Source organism: Thermobia domestica, chromosome 18, assembly GCF_964235325.1.
Source record: "Thermobia domestica chromosome 18, izTheDome1.hap1.1, whole genome shotgun sequence".
Taxonomy (NCBI): domain Eukaryota; kingdom Metazoa; phylum Arthropoda; class Insecta; order Zygentoma; family Lepismatidae; genus Thermobia; species Thermobia domestica.
This window is the reverse complement of record NC_137471.1, coordinates 22684085-22698289: the sequence shown is the minus strand read 5'-3', so window position 1 is coordinate 22698289 and position 14205 is coordinate 22684085. Positions and strand designations below refer to the sequence as shown.

The window sequence follows — 14205 nt, the reverse complement described above, 5'->3', positions numbered from 1 at the left end:
ACACAAAATTGTTTCCTCCCCTACCCCTTTCACTCTCAGCTCCCATCATACTGGGTTAAATATAAGAGGTCATTGCCAACTACTGAGGCTTCATACGTATTTTCCTCTAAAAGAGAGTGCAGCATGGTCAATCACAGTGTGACGTATGGGTATAGCCGACGTAAAGCTTTGACGTCAAAGTTACAAAACCTTTCACTTCACACAGCAGCAAGCTTACTATTAGCTTCTAGTTACTCTCCTGACTTCAACAAAAAAGGATGTATGAAGACCATGCTCTTCATATGTACCAGCATCAAGCATATGAAAAAAATGAATGAATAAAGAAATGTTCCTTCCTTCCATATCCTGTATACAATTCCTGTTCGATTCTCTTCCTCTACCACACCTTACAAGTTCGCGCTTTTAGTATGTTCACACTCATTGAGTGTTCAAATAAATAAAGATTTTACACCCCACAAGTTCGCGACGTCTTTCAGACGGAGAATTCACAATATGTTACTCCACTCCTTCGTGGTTTACTGTACACATCCTTAACCTGGTAGTACCGGGTTTGATTCTTATTCTTTTAATAGTATGAAACTTAGTTTCTAATCCGACTTTCCATAGGAATTTTTAACAGCGAGTAATTTAAAATTACAAGTCAAATAAGGAGGTCCTGGGAAGCCAGGGGCTCATTTTTTACACTTAAGGACCCAGGAGATTCCTAAAGCAGTGGAAAGGTCATGGAACCATTTTAACAACGAGCTTTTTACTACGCTCACACATAGTGTTCGAGTACATTATGAGGGATTAAAAGATACGAATGAAATAAAAAAGATAGGGGCAGGACTCTAAAAGCAGTGGAGGGTCCCCAGAGGACTCCTGTCACAATTTTCACAGGGGCTACAGGGATCAAGTTTTAACAACTAATTTTTGTACACTACCTAGTAATGAACCTGAAAAATTAGGGATAAACGAGTTTTTGAGGTTCCCTACACAGGGGCACTCTTCAGGAACCCTTCTTAAGCCATGGACCATGGTCCTGTGGTCCCTACACAGGGGCACTCTTCAAGAACTCTTCTCAAGGCATGGACCATGGGCCTAATGACGGCAAGGGTCATTCACTTTTCCAGGAAACACTCAGACCTTTTACAAATCAAGACCTACTTTCTTCTCATGTAGTAATTAAGATGACAACGTTAACAGCTCAGAAACCAGTACCATTAGAGCGGCTTCCTTTTTACCACGCTGATACATCATTCTACTGTATTTCATGGAACACAAACTTTGCTGCAAATTGCAAAGCGCGAAGCAAAAAGCTGCGAAATTTAATAGTGAAATAGGCCCCCGTCGTCGGTTAGTGACACAATCGATTTTCATCGCACTACTTTCATGGGTATCGAAATTATGGATGTTCGATGAAGACCTGAGTTACTTTTGTATTTAGACATCCAGGGCCTTATGCAGAGTCGTTCTGACGCGTGATTAATGTCATACTAAAGAGTTCGACTAACATGTGTTTCCTGCAGCAGTCAGGTTTATAGTACGACGCTAATCATACGTCAAAACGACTCTGCATAAGGCGGCCAGTTTTATTCTGTAACGGTCTTTGCAAGATTTGCGGACTGCTACGCGAATAATACAACAAGAAATTATACTAATTAAGCCTACTATCGCAAACTAAAGAATAAAATTTGCTTTGCATTTACGTAAACCGCTTTCCATTTGTACCCACAGGCGGGCATTAGGGCGTAGATTGTTTCCAAAAATTATTAAGGGAACAATTTTTCATTGAAAATGGCGCAATCAAATTAGAAATTAGTCAATAGATTTGGAAGCAGGTCCGTAGCCAGCCCAAAAATGTAGGGAGACGGTAGAAGTTAGGGGGGGCAATCCAACCATATTATAGTTCACCACCGCATTATAGTTAATTTGCAAGTCTACCGTGAAAATTTTAGGGGGCAGTAAAAATTTAGGGAGGTGGCCCCACGTGGATATGGGCGAATTTGGAAGGAGAACAGTAAACTTTGGGGATAGAATAATAAAAATTAAGGGGGCAAAAATAAATAAAATTGGGAGGAAAATGATAATTTGGGGAAGAGTTTAACCCAAGAAAAGTTGTGAAAGTTTTATACTCTTTCGTCTTCAACATACATAAAAGATCATGAAACAGACTAGTGGCGGATCCAGAAATTGTTTATTGTGGAAGGCTGGAACAAAATAATTAGAAAAACAAGGCTAGTTCATGAAACCAAAGAAGTGGCTTTACCTGATGTTCTAGCTCATTTATTTAAAAGTTTATTTTATTAATATTGTTACATCGTTCAATGTATCTCATTGTAATATATTTTCTGTATTCTTAATGAGCTAGGGTCAAAAATAAATCTTGGGGAGATACATAAAATACTTTGTAACAAAGAGTACATATCACAAACTTTACGTCACAACAGAACTAAAAAATACAAAATTTATATATCTTTGCTTCAGTCATACAGAAACTGCAATCTTCTAGAATGTTTCTGGGCGAAGAGTTCCACTACTTCAGACACATCAATTGTAATATCTTTGTCAATATTTATTAGGACTAACCTACTAAGTCTGTCTTGACCCATCGTTGTTCTCAAATAGGATTTTACCAATTTTAAAGTAGAAAAACTTCTTTCTGCAGAACATGTTACTGGTAAAACTGATAGAAGATGTAGCAGTTGTTTTATGTTTGAAAAAAAAACACAAAATGGATCTTGATAAGCTCCAATGTTCCCGCCACAAAGTCAAGAGAAAAAGCCATAGTGAAACTGTCAGTGATGTAATGGAACGTATACGGCACGGCGTATACCAAACTAAAATGTTTAGAGTGCAGCGTACACTTACCTTAATTTATGAAATAAAAGTGTATATTGGGGTACGTATATGCTATATGTTTGAAAACGGTCGAGCGTATACCTACCAAAAGTTCTAGCATTACATCACTGGAAACTGGTAATACATTATTTCAATTCCTGGGCAAGAAGCCTTGCCTTCTAAAGCCAATCACAGATAGACTTGAGGCCATTAGCTTCCTTGAATGCTCCATTGCAAATGAAATCTTCAAGTTTTACGTCCAACTGTTATGCCGGGTAGCCTAAAGGAGACGATAATGATGAAAAATGAAGGAAATGGTGGAATGAAGAAAGTGGGAGTAAAGAGGAGAACCCAGAGAAAACCCACGCACACGGTGTTTGTCCAGCACAAAGTTCACTTGGCGCGAGCTGGGATCGAACGTAGGACCCCATGCACAAGAAGTTAACGCTCTATCACTGAGCGACCGCGGCCCAACATGTTCCATTGCTTAACACCAGGGGGGACGATCGCTTCCCCAGAAGAGGAAACTTTGTTATTTTATATAGATAAATAAAACCCATCCCAAAGTTTGGAGCCCATAAAAGTAGCAGTATGACAACCCACCGTCCCCCAGAAGTCGGTCCTGGATCCGCCCCTGCTTAACACATTTGAAAACATAAAATGTAATGGACCAAATACATTTAAGTCCACAAAACGAAAGGCAAAGAAAGATATATTGATGTGTGTTTAAACAACATTACGGTAACACATCAATCCAATTGTTTTAGCATTCTGATTCTTCTATGATAGTCGAGTTTTAATTTCAATGTTAATCTTATTATGTATGTAGATATACTGTAGCAGTTACTTTCTTTTGATTAAACGATTTCACCAATTTTCAGTAAAAGCGAAAGTGATCGTTTTTTGTATCCAAAACTCTGGTTAACATTCATTTAGCAATATAACATACAACGTATTATCTAGGAGAATCTGTACCGAAGAGACAATACTAAATTTTAGTAATGTTTGTTTGTACAAAAACACTGTTATTTACATACTTCGTAGACGGTTGATTTCCTTTAACTATCCCCTGAAAAGTGCAATAAATATTTAACTGCTGAGTTCCTGTCCTCAATTAAGCATGAAGGTAGTCTGTACTTTGCTAAGGATACACCAGGAAAAACTAATCTGCTCCAACTTTTGAACTAAGTGTTCCATCTGTTGGACACTATAGCAATTACAATTGCATGCGTGGCTGAAGCATGCTGCATCACTGAAAAGAATACTGACGTTTGGTGAAGCGCCGTTGAGAAGAAATGGCGGGCCAGCAATACTGTGTCATCCTACACAGAGGATGAAATCAGGGCATGGAGAGGGTGGAATGGAGGAAAGGTGTATAATATAGTGAATTTTGCTAAGTAAATAGTAACAGGGGTAGTTTCAGTGATTTGTACTTTGATTAGGTTTTGTAGTGATTCTTAGCAAAAATGGGCGCTTATCTTTCTGAACCAATAACTGAGAAAATCTCTAGTGATGAAGTAGGCACGTATGTAAGTTACGGCGCCAGTTCGATGCAAGGGTGGCGAATAACACAAGAGGTAAGTATTGTAAATAAATGTGAAATTTGTAATTATTCAATAGTTATGTAATCAGCGCATATTGCCGGAATGAGTTTGTTTCGTTACATATTCAAATTATGAATTTTTAAGTAGTTCGTAAGGTATGCATATGCAAATGTTTGTTTTTATGACTGGTTCTCTGTCCGATAAATTTTTAAAACTCAAGGTTTTACTAAGACACGATCAAATGTACTTGTGTAATAGTAAATTCGTTTCATACTATAACATTTATTACTGTTAAACTATCACATTTTACTTTGTCTGCCATTGAAGTCATATACATTAAGGTCGCGCAAGATGCACGTGAATTATCCTCGTGGGCTAGGTCTATTTTCAAATAGGCTGCAAATGTGTTTGTAATTCACTATGGGATTTCAACTGACAGCATTGAGATTTGAGTTAAACAATTTCTTAAGCTTGATATTTCGGCTGGAAGTCTTGCATCATAGAGGGGATACTTTAATAAATGGAACCGGCCTTGTACTTGTTACATAGTTTACAATGTAAAGTTAAGTTTCAATTTACTAACTGTCCGGAACAGTGAAACAGTTTCAAAAAGATAAAAGTGTTGCCATTATTCCATTGAACTTTGTAGGGATTGCATGTCAGTAGCATCTCATGAGGAAATTCACATTGGCAAAGGCTACTGTTTTTCATTATAAGAGAAGAAACCTTATCTTCTGTATATTCGTATATGTAGAAAGAATTAGTACCGTAAATTAGTAAGTTTTCTTTCATTAGGTTATTTTTAAAAGTCATTATTTTTAGCTGTGACCTTCAGGACACGCTACTGTACAAAAATGCGTGTTATGTACTGCTTAACTATCCCCTTGTACAACTGTTTTCTTAAGCGCATTATTGAATAACGCTGGAACTAGACTCCAAAATTAGAAGGTAATGAAAATATAAGTTCCGAAGTTCCTTTGGTCAGTTGGGATATTTTTTTAACAGCAATGCATTAGAATTTTAGTGCGCATCATTGCAAGAATGAGACCTGTAAAATCATCGGTGAGTAGACACGTAAATACCGGCCTACACTGGTTACTATTATGTCCATTGAAAAGTGACCAATTTACAGAAAATAAGTGTGTTCAGAAGCAATGACTGTTATAGGTAGTAGCGGTGTTTGTTATATACATGGTGATTACCTCGTGACTAAATAATTAGAGTGCATCTTTAGCGCGGGAAGTCTGGATTCGATTTCCTGTATGAGCTCATGGTGCTGATTCCTCGTGAAAGTGTAAATCCACGTATCATAGCCTCATTATTAAGCTCCAAAACAACCGTCCAAATAATACATAGTAAAAGCATTACATGTAATAAATATCTGAGTTTATATTCCCCTTGTATGACTTAAGTGTTGTAATTTCAGTTTGGTATAGAGGAGCCAGCAAGAGAAGGTCTGTGACAGCTCGTGATAAGCCTTTTTTCGGTGCCCCTATAGTGGCATTTTAATTAACGCTGTAAGACAGAGTGATCATGGTTGGTAACAGTAGTACTAACGTAGCGGCTGCATTGTCCCTCTGCATGTGGTAAGAAACGTCAGAGACCATCTCTTGTTGGCCTGCTATAAGTAACTACTAGACGCAACGGTGCATTTTTATTTTTTCTCTCTTTCACTTATGATAAGAGGTGGAGGTCCAATAAGCAATTTCAGAAAAAAAACAGAACATAATTCAGTTTCATCTCTACCGGTCCATAGTTCCGGATTCACGAACAGTTGAGTTTACCCTGGTCCTAGGTTTTGAGGACCACCGAGCACTGGGAACAATTGTTTGTTATTAATTTTGCTGCAACATGAATCCGGTCTCTCAATTGTTACAAGGTTCGGATGGAATTTAGTATCTCCCTCAATTCCATCGACGGCTTCGGAGCCAGTACTGTGATTTACAGTGGACAAGGTTCTAGAACACAGGTCCCTTTCCCATTTAGCTGTAATAAAGACAGAACATGCTTTGCGGGGCTGTAACCTGCCTCCACTTCCTGACGCACCCTCGCCAATACTATCTGAATTAAATATTAAATTTTGGCTCATAAAGGAACCAACCTGTATGGGAAGGAACCTATGTTTTAGAACCTTAGTGAGCCGTTCCAAACGATCTCCTTAATGCGTATACGCACCATCGCTGACAAGCCTGCTCCCTACGGATCAACTCCCTTGCTACCGATCATGCCTCCCTGCTGTGCTTCTGCTCTGACTCGGTTAGATAGCATTGTTGGTTTTGTGTCCACCGAGTACAAGTTGGTTAGTGTTTTATGCACTAGTTTTTATGCCGTATGTCCTCACTGTCTTTATACTCATCACAATAACAAACCGTAATCACTGTTAAATGAGCCAGTAGCTACCAAGTGATTTGGGGGAGAGACTAGATAATACCCCAAGTTTCTTAAGTGGAAGATCGAACTTCGAACATGCGATAAAAACACAAGACACTTATGGACTAATGGGAATACGAATGGACATGGCTCGATCCGATTTTAAGCGCCAAGTCAAAATTACTGGCAGATAAAGATGGGAAAACGTCAAAAAAGTTAGGCGTCAAACTTTTTCTAGTCGCCATGGTGAGTTGGTGCCCGAAATTCTTCGAGTGCTGTAAACGGGGTATTTCGGTTTATACACTCACCGACACCTGACATAAGAAACAGTAAACATTGGTACCATCATATGTATTTTAAGGGAACTTCTCTTTCTTAGTTCGTTGGTTTTTCAAACTATAACAATGGATTTTTTTCGTTTTTTTCTTTTCTGGATTATCCTAAGGTTCTTTGGGGCAAAAATATTAAAAAGTTATTGTATATGAAGGTAACTTCAATATTTTATTTTTTTTCTGTGATATTTTCTAGTGATTGAATTTCATGCTTCTCTAATGCTCACCATTTGTTTAACTGTTGGAAGATTATCTTCTTTTCACCATCCAAGCTATATGAGACGTGGACTGCATCGTAAGATAGAATCAGAACTATTGAAATGCGTTCAGAGTTCGGTGTGTTCCCACCGGAATCGAACCCGTGACTACTTGTGCGATGCACGTGCTAGCTATTAAAGCAACAGAAAGAGCTATTCAGGTTTAAGTATATGAGGGAATTAGTATATTGTTCGAGTATAGTGACACTTCCGATGCAGTTCAAGTCCAAGTTCATCCTTTATCGGCTTTGGTGTAAAGGCGCGAAGGGGATGATGTAAAGATCTATATTAGCCTCAAGTGTTTCCATGCAAGCATAGCAAACAGGGAGTAAGTGTATTTTAAAGCAGTAGCTTGTAAAGATCATAACATACGCATTTGTAATGTAATAACTACTTATTACCTGCGCCTCGGTTTGTATCTTATAAATACTATATATATCAGGGGTCCCTTTTGGCTATAATGTCACATACGCAAATTCAGCGTAGGAGAGCCGAGTGAGAGCTCAAGTGGTTCTGATTTCACGTTAATCTGTAGCTCATGTCTAACATGTGAACTATTCCAAAATACAGGTTTCAAAATCGTAAGGTACTCACGCAACAATTTTTATAGAGGTAATTTGGCTACGGACATATCATATGAAGTACTCAGCAACTACGTCTATAAAAATTGTTGTGGGAGTGCCGGAGGTTTTCAAACTTGGATATTTAGATAGGGCACTAGTTCCTAAGTGTGAAGTCTTGACCTGAGTACGGTAGATCCCATAGTATTGGAGCTATGGATCTTTAAAATTCATTTTGTCATGTTTTCGGCAGCCTATAACTCCGAAAGGATGCATTTGTGCACCGAGGTTGGTCTATACTTTTTGCGTTATCGTGGTGTCAGGAATCACCTCCCAAACGTTGTCTGTGTTGTTTTGAAACACCCTGTATATACAAAGTACATTTATTAAATTTGTAAGTTTGTCATTCGTACTCTAAGATTTAGCTAAATGTTATAGTTTCAACATGCTGAAATATCTCTCTCGTTATATTCGATTTTGGCAAGAAAGAAAAAAAGGAAATGTGATAAAATTGAACAGTTATTTTGCAGTAACGTGTACGGTTCACTTTACCCGTTTTTATGTTATGCGATAATTTGTTGGAACAAATACCGGGAACACAAGGGTAGGTCCATCTAGAAAATGTTACAGCTCATTCGTTGTTCTTTCTCGTTCCACTTGTAACAGTGGATTTAGATAAACTTGTCAGCCCCAGATAAAAACCATACACCAAGCTCTACTGGCCATTAGTTCTGAATTCGCAGACAGAATCATCCTGCTTCTGAATTTTTGACCACCAGGGATTCAGAAAGAGTTGTGGTTATTCGTTATCCCCTTTTTATCTCTTTAAAATGTCATTTATTGCAAGTTTCCTGTGAGGAATATGCTTGGTACGTGACAGAAACAATTTAATCAAAGCTGGTTCTACGCCATAAAAACTGAATTTGAATTTTATGTCCCTTTTTTTCTGTGGCTCCGCTTTTGACTTCCGCGCTGACATGAATATATAAGCCTATGAACTTACCCACGCCGAAAGTCTGTTCTTATAACAAGTGTTTAGAATCGGTCAACAGTGTTTGAATGATGTTGAATTTTAATTTTAATTGTGCTCAATCGTGCCTTGCTTCTTTACTAGGTGGAAATAAGTATTATTGGGAGCTAGCTTGAATGTGAGGCTTAGAAATTCAGATTTGATTGACAGGTGCCCCACCCCGTCACCAAGAAACGGTCACTCGACGTTTCTGGACAAAGTTGCCAGTGCATTCTCAAGAAATTTACTTAATTTAAAGTATTTATGCAAATTATGCAGTCCCTATCGAAACATTAAAAAAATTTCATTTACAAATTTGCATAAGCAGTTACCATGTTTGAGTACATTTTGCATATTTTATAACTATCCTCGTGGCCGAGCCGTGCATTTTAGTCTTCGATCGCAGGGCTCATAGCGAGTCACTTTTTTTTTTTTTTTTTTTTTTAACTAAAAGTTACTTTTTGGGGGGAGGTGAAGTGACTTTTTCGTGTGATTTGTTTTGCATTGGCAGTTTTGTAAGAAAAATATAAAAATAAATGGAAAAAGGCAGAAACTTGTTACTCATTACTCTTCTAAAAGCTTCAATACTTGCTGCCACATGTGAAAGTGAAACAGTCAGTTTTATTCTCACATCAGCTTTTATTCTTTCTAAAGCACAGTGGATGGTTGGTGGATGCTTGAGCTCTCAAGGTGGGGTTGAGAACCCTTCTATGTCTATTCTTTCTTTGTATAATAGTCTTTTTGTATTCTCTCGTAATACTTAACGCTCCTCTCAACGTGTGTGTTTGTGTGGTTCATCAGGTTCGTCTTGTGTTATGCTTGTATGTTCTTCTTAAGAGTAGGTGATTAATTTGAATATTTCATGGCTTTGAGAACTCTCAGTGCTAAGTTAAATATATTTTTTTATCTGGGATGAAGAAATTCGGAAATAGGCCAGAACTGGTTCCACTTACTCAAGCTTCTTACATCTGCTAAGTCTGCTTACCGTAAATACAAAGCATACTTAGAAAACCTAAGAAAGGAGAAAGCTCAAAAAGAAGTAGGAAAGAAGAAAAGATGAAACAAAACAGAGAGAGGTCATGGAGAAATTGATAAAGGAAAAGGGGCATGGTGAGATTTTGGTCACTTTTAAACTATTTACAAGAGACTAGACCACTACGAGCCCTGCGATTGCAACATAAAGGAGTCGATTTCCCTGGGGCCAGTTGAATGCAATGGTTCAAATCCCACATTATGTGAAAAGAAGTGTAGGTCCTATATTTAGAAATTTCTAAGCTCGTTTAGAGCGTTAATAATAATTATATCTAAGAATATTCCGCTCTTTCTAAGATATTTTGATGGCTCTAAAAATAACATTGTATATTACATCTTTTTACAGATACAGCTTACATATACCACTTAAAATAAATAAATTACACACATAATTTCCTATTAACAGTTTATACAAGTGCAATGAAGATTGTATATTTACGTTCGATTAATCATTATCTCTATCGGACATGCACTAACCACGTTCAAAATCCGAACACTAATTCCTCATCCGATTCGGTTAGATCATCATCGTCATAATCACTGTCAATACCACCAAGTTCAGTTACAAAATTATCTATGGTGTCCTCTATCTTTCTCCCAGAACTGCTGCTTCACGCTGGTCACATGTTTGTTGTACCCCTCCCAATCCTCCAGTGTCGCAGACTCCAGAGCATCTCTGGTCGTTACCTCCAATCTAGTCAAATACCTTGTTGGATTATTTTGTCTAACAATTCGTTTGTTTTTTGCCCAAGCTAGTTCAATGGCATGAAGTTCACACATGTAAGAGCGGTAGGCGTATGATCATTGATCTGCAATAATTCCTCAATCTGATATAGTTTATCCTGTGGCTTATGTTGTTCTATCAGCTGATGTAGTTCAAACTTCTTATTTTGTTGAAAAAAGGGAACTTGGTTGTCTTGAAGCCAGTTCCTCATCTCCTGTTTCACAGCATACTTTAAGGATAGTTTATTAATTTGTATGTTGTGGTAGGGAGCATTATCAAGAACAATGACACTTTCTTTAGGAAGATTCGGAACAAGTTTCTCTGTGACCCATTTGTTAAAATTGGATGATTCATTTGTCCATGCTAGTCCCCAGAAGCCCTTCCTGCTCTAAAAGTTAAACTTGCCACATCAATAAATCCGCTGCTTGATCCAGCATTCACTAAAAACAACCTGTTCGAAGAACTTAGGTTTGAAGACACCGTGTAAAGTTTGATTCCCCCAATATTTCCCAAATGTCAGATTGTTCTCTATCCAACTTTTGCCTATGTAAACGATCTTTCTATTTTATGACCTGTAATTTCTAATGGCCCTCAAATACCTTCTCCAATTCACAATAGCTTGACGCTCGATTAGAATCTTCCTATTACTCCTGCATCTTTTCCATTGAAACCCCATACTGTCAAGCAACCGTCGTAAAGTGTGAACCTTCCACGGGAAATCGATGTTCTTTTGATGGCTGACAATAATTTAGGCGCACTAGGAACAATTTTCTTCTCGAAATAGAAGTCTTGTATAATATCACGTATAACTCACCTGTCAGATTCATCACAATGAAAGCTAAACTGTTCCTCTTTGGGTAGTTTCTTAACTGGAATGGTGAGTGATGATTCACCAGCCTCCAGTCCCTCTTTCCGTATGTTTGTCACACTTCGCTCAGAGATCTCTCGATTCATCGTCGCACTGCATTATGACTTTCCTTATTACATCTAGCTTCGCTCTGTATAGTTTGTCCTCTTACGCTCTGAAGCCATTGTCAAATGAATAACAAGCAACAAAATCGCACTTCCTGAAATGCAGCACCCAACAAATAACCAACTCACACAAACTCTTCAGAATTACATTCATGTGACAATTTTTTTACCCCTGGCAGCGCTGACATATAAAAGGAGGGAAAGGGAGTGTCGCAACAGTGAGCCAGAAGAAGGTTTTTCCCCTCTACTTCAGCCTCCACTCCCAACAATATTGAGTTGAATATCATACAATTTGAATTTTGCGACACACAAAGAAGAAAAATCTCTTAGTCTCCTATCAGGTTTAACCTTGTGGCAAGAATGTTTCTTCCTCTTCAAGTCATCTAATATTATTTTCTTAACGTTGTACGAAGTATATCTTAATATATGAAAAAGTCACCCAATAAAAGTTCAAAATCTCGTTAAAAAGAAATCTATGTAATATAGTTCGTTTATACCAATAATAATAGCTATATGAATTAAAAGCTTTAAGTGGATTTTTTTAGGTACCGGGTGGGCCCACTGGGGCAAACTCTGGTTTGTACTGAAGATGATATCCTATACTGTTAAATGTTCAGGTGTTCAACGTACGGAGGTAAATTTAACATTAACAGCATAGGAATAACGATGGACCGAAATACTATAAAAATGGACCTTGGACAGCATTCGTGGTGGAGGGTAAAATTTTATTTTAGAAAAATGCTTCCTAGAGTATTTATCAGTATCCCTGTGGAAACGAAGATTCTTTAAATAGGGAATATTTCGAGCCAGTTCCTCCATTCCCTTCATCAGGATTGGGAAGAATGAACTTATCGAAATTACAAGTGCATAGATAAAATATATATTTGGCCACGTGGAACCTCAATGTACGTTTGCAAGATGTCTTTCAATTGACCTTGATATTGTGTGTGGGTAGATTGTAAAATGCTGCAAGACCTTGTATTAATATGGATTAAAAATACGAATTAGACACGACGTTAAAGTGCGCACTTCACTGCCTTAGATAAAATTTTGAGGGATTCGTTCGTTATGGCTATTGCGATTTGGTATCTCCTACTCCAAATAATTGAAATATTTCTACTGGAATTATAGCGGCGTATGATCAACTTGTTGCATGCATTACATAAGCTTGTTTTCCCAATTATGATAAAGGGCAGTCGAAGAACTTATATAAAACATTTCAGGAATTTTGGTCACCATAGGAGTACCTAACAAGGGTTAGTCATTTTGGTTAGGCCCATAATTTAAAGTAGATTCCGTACGTTCTACCAGCAGTTTCTGTAAGTTGTGCTGAGAGTGCCTTTGGGATAAATACATCAGCAAAAGGTGGTCCAAGTGACTGAGCACCGACCTCAAGACTGTTAGTTCAGGGGCAACTGGGAAGTGCGGTGTTAATGCATCGGCACGGTAAGCCGGAGGCTTGGGTCCAGTGGTGCATTCGCAGCTATGGAGCAGTTTGTGTGGTATAAATTCAGTTACTTTTTCTACTTATCATATACTAGCTGAAATACGCGTTCTTCGCATGGAAGAGAAATGTTTATGGAGTTAATCTTCGCGAAAAATTTTAACTCCCCCCTCCTGTTTTTAAGATACGCATTTCTTAACCAAAGTAAACTAGTAAAAGTGATTCATTGAAACATGATTATGATTTAATGATGTGGGGGGGAAAGGGGGCGTCAGAAACGAGGATATTTGTTGCCGTCACGAATAACTTAATTGTTTCAGCACCTTTAGCAACCTCTGGTGCTCCAGAGATGAAATGCCCACCTCCTTCCAGTTCCTTTTCTTCCATACATTGAATTGAAATACCTTCAAACCCTGAAATAAGTATCCAAGTATTTAAATGTCATTGGGTTTAACATTGGTACATAATAACAAATCTTAAAATAATATGATTGCTTGATTGAGTGAGATTGAGAGAGGTAGTATAGAGTTAGAAATTTACTTTTATAGGCATTACATGAAGAAAACTAATTTATTACAATTACATATAACAAAGAGCATATAAGATAAACCATTACCAAAAGAGCTTATTAAATGAATGATATTAACAAGATAATTGAAGGGTTCACATTCTCGTTTTACATGTCAGGACTGTCTATGTGTATTTTTTACCAGAGTCACTATCAGAGCTCTTTGCGAGCGTACTTACAGTGTCTTAGCGTCCATTGCCATCCGAAACTGCACTACTCCTTCCCAATGTCACTTTTCGACGAAGCAAGAGTGGTAACTAGGAGGTTGATAGATTCTTCTGCACACCTTGACTGAATTGTCTACGGTTTTTATAGTACTTTCATTTCACGGAACTGGAATTGTTCGTTTTCACGTTTATAAATTCGTCCGTGTTACCTACAAACATGTTGTTAGTTCTATTTAAAATGTTTTCACTGCTATATTGTTCTAGAAACTTAGAGTTGATCCGTTAACTGTGTACTTCTATATTATTATTTTTAAACCTCAAAATAAGGAATGTCTTAATAAGCTGATCACTAAACAAAATAAAGGAATCGGTATTTTTTGCTGGTAACGAGCTGTGTGTATGTGTG

At 37.7% G+C, this 14205-nt stretch overlaps 1 protein-coding gene across 2 annotated transcripts in view; it reads left to right on the top strand.

Moving 5' to 3' along the window:
* The first annotated feature begins 4077 nt into the window (after nt 1-4077).
* The window catches only part of LOC145675870 (putative protein phosphatase CG10417), a 43514-nt gene continuing 33386 nt past the window's right edge, over nt 4078-14205 (top strand). Inside the window, exon 1 of one of the 2 annotated variants that reach the window (XM_081746646.1) lies at nt 4078-4397. In XM_081746646.1, coding sequence (XP_081602772.1) covers nt 4287-4397 — 111 coding nt within the window. In that variant the 5' untranslated portion in view covers nt 4078-4286. The remainder of the gene's footprint in view (nt 4398-14205) is intronic. The other variant, XM_081746645.1, reaches the window with a different exon arrangement.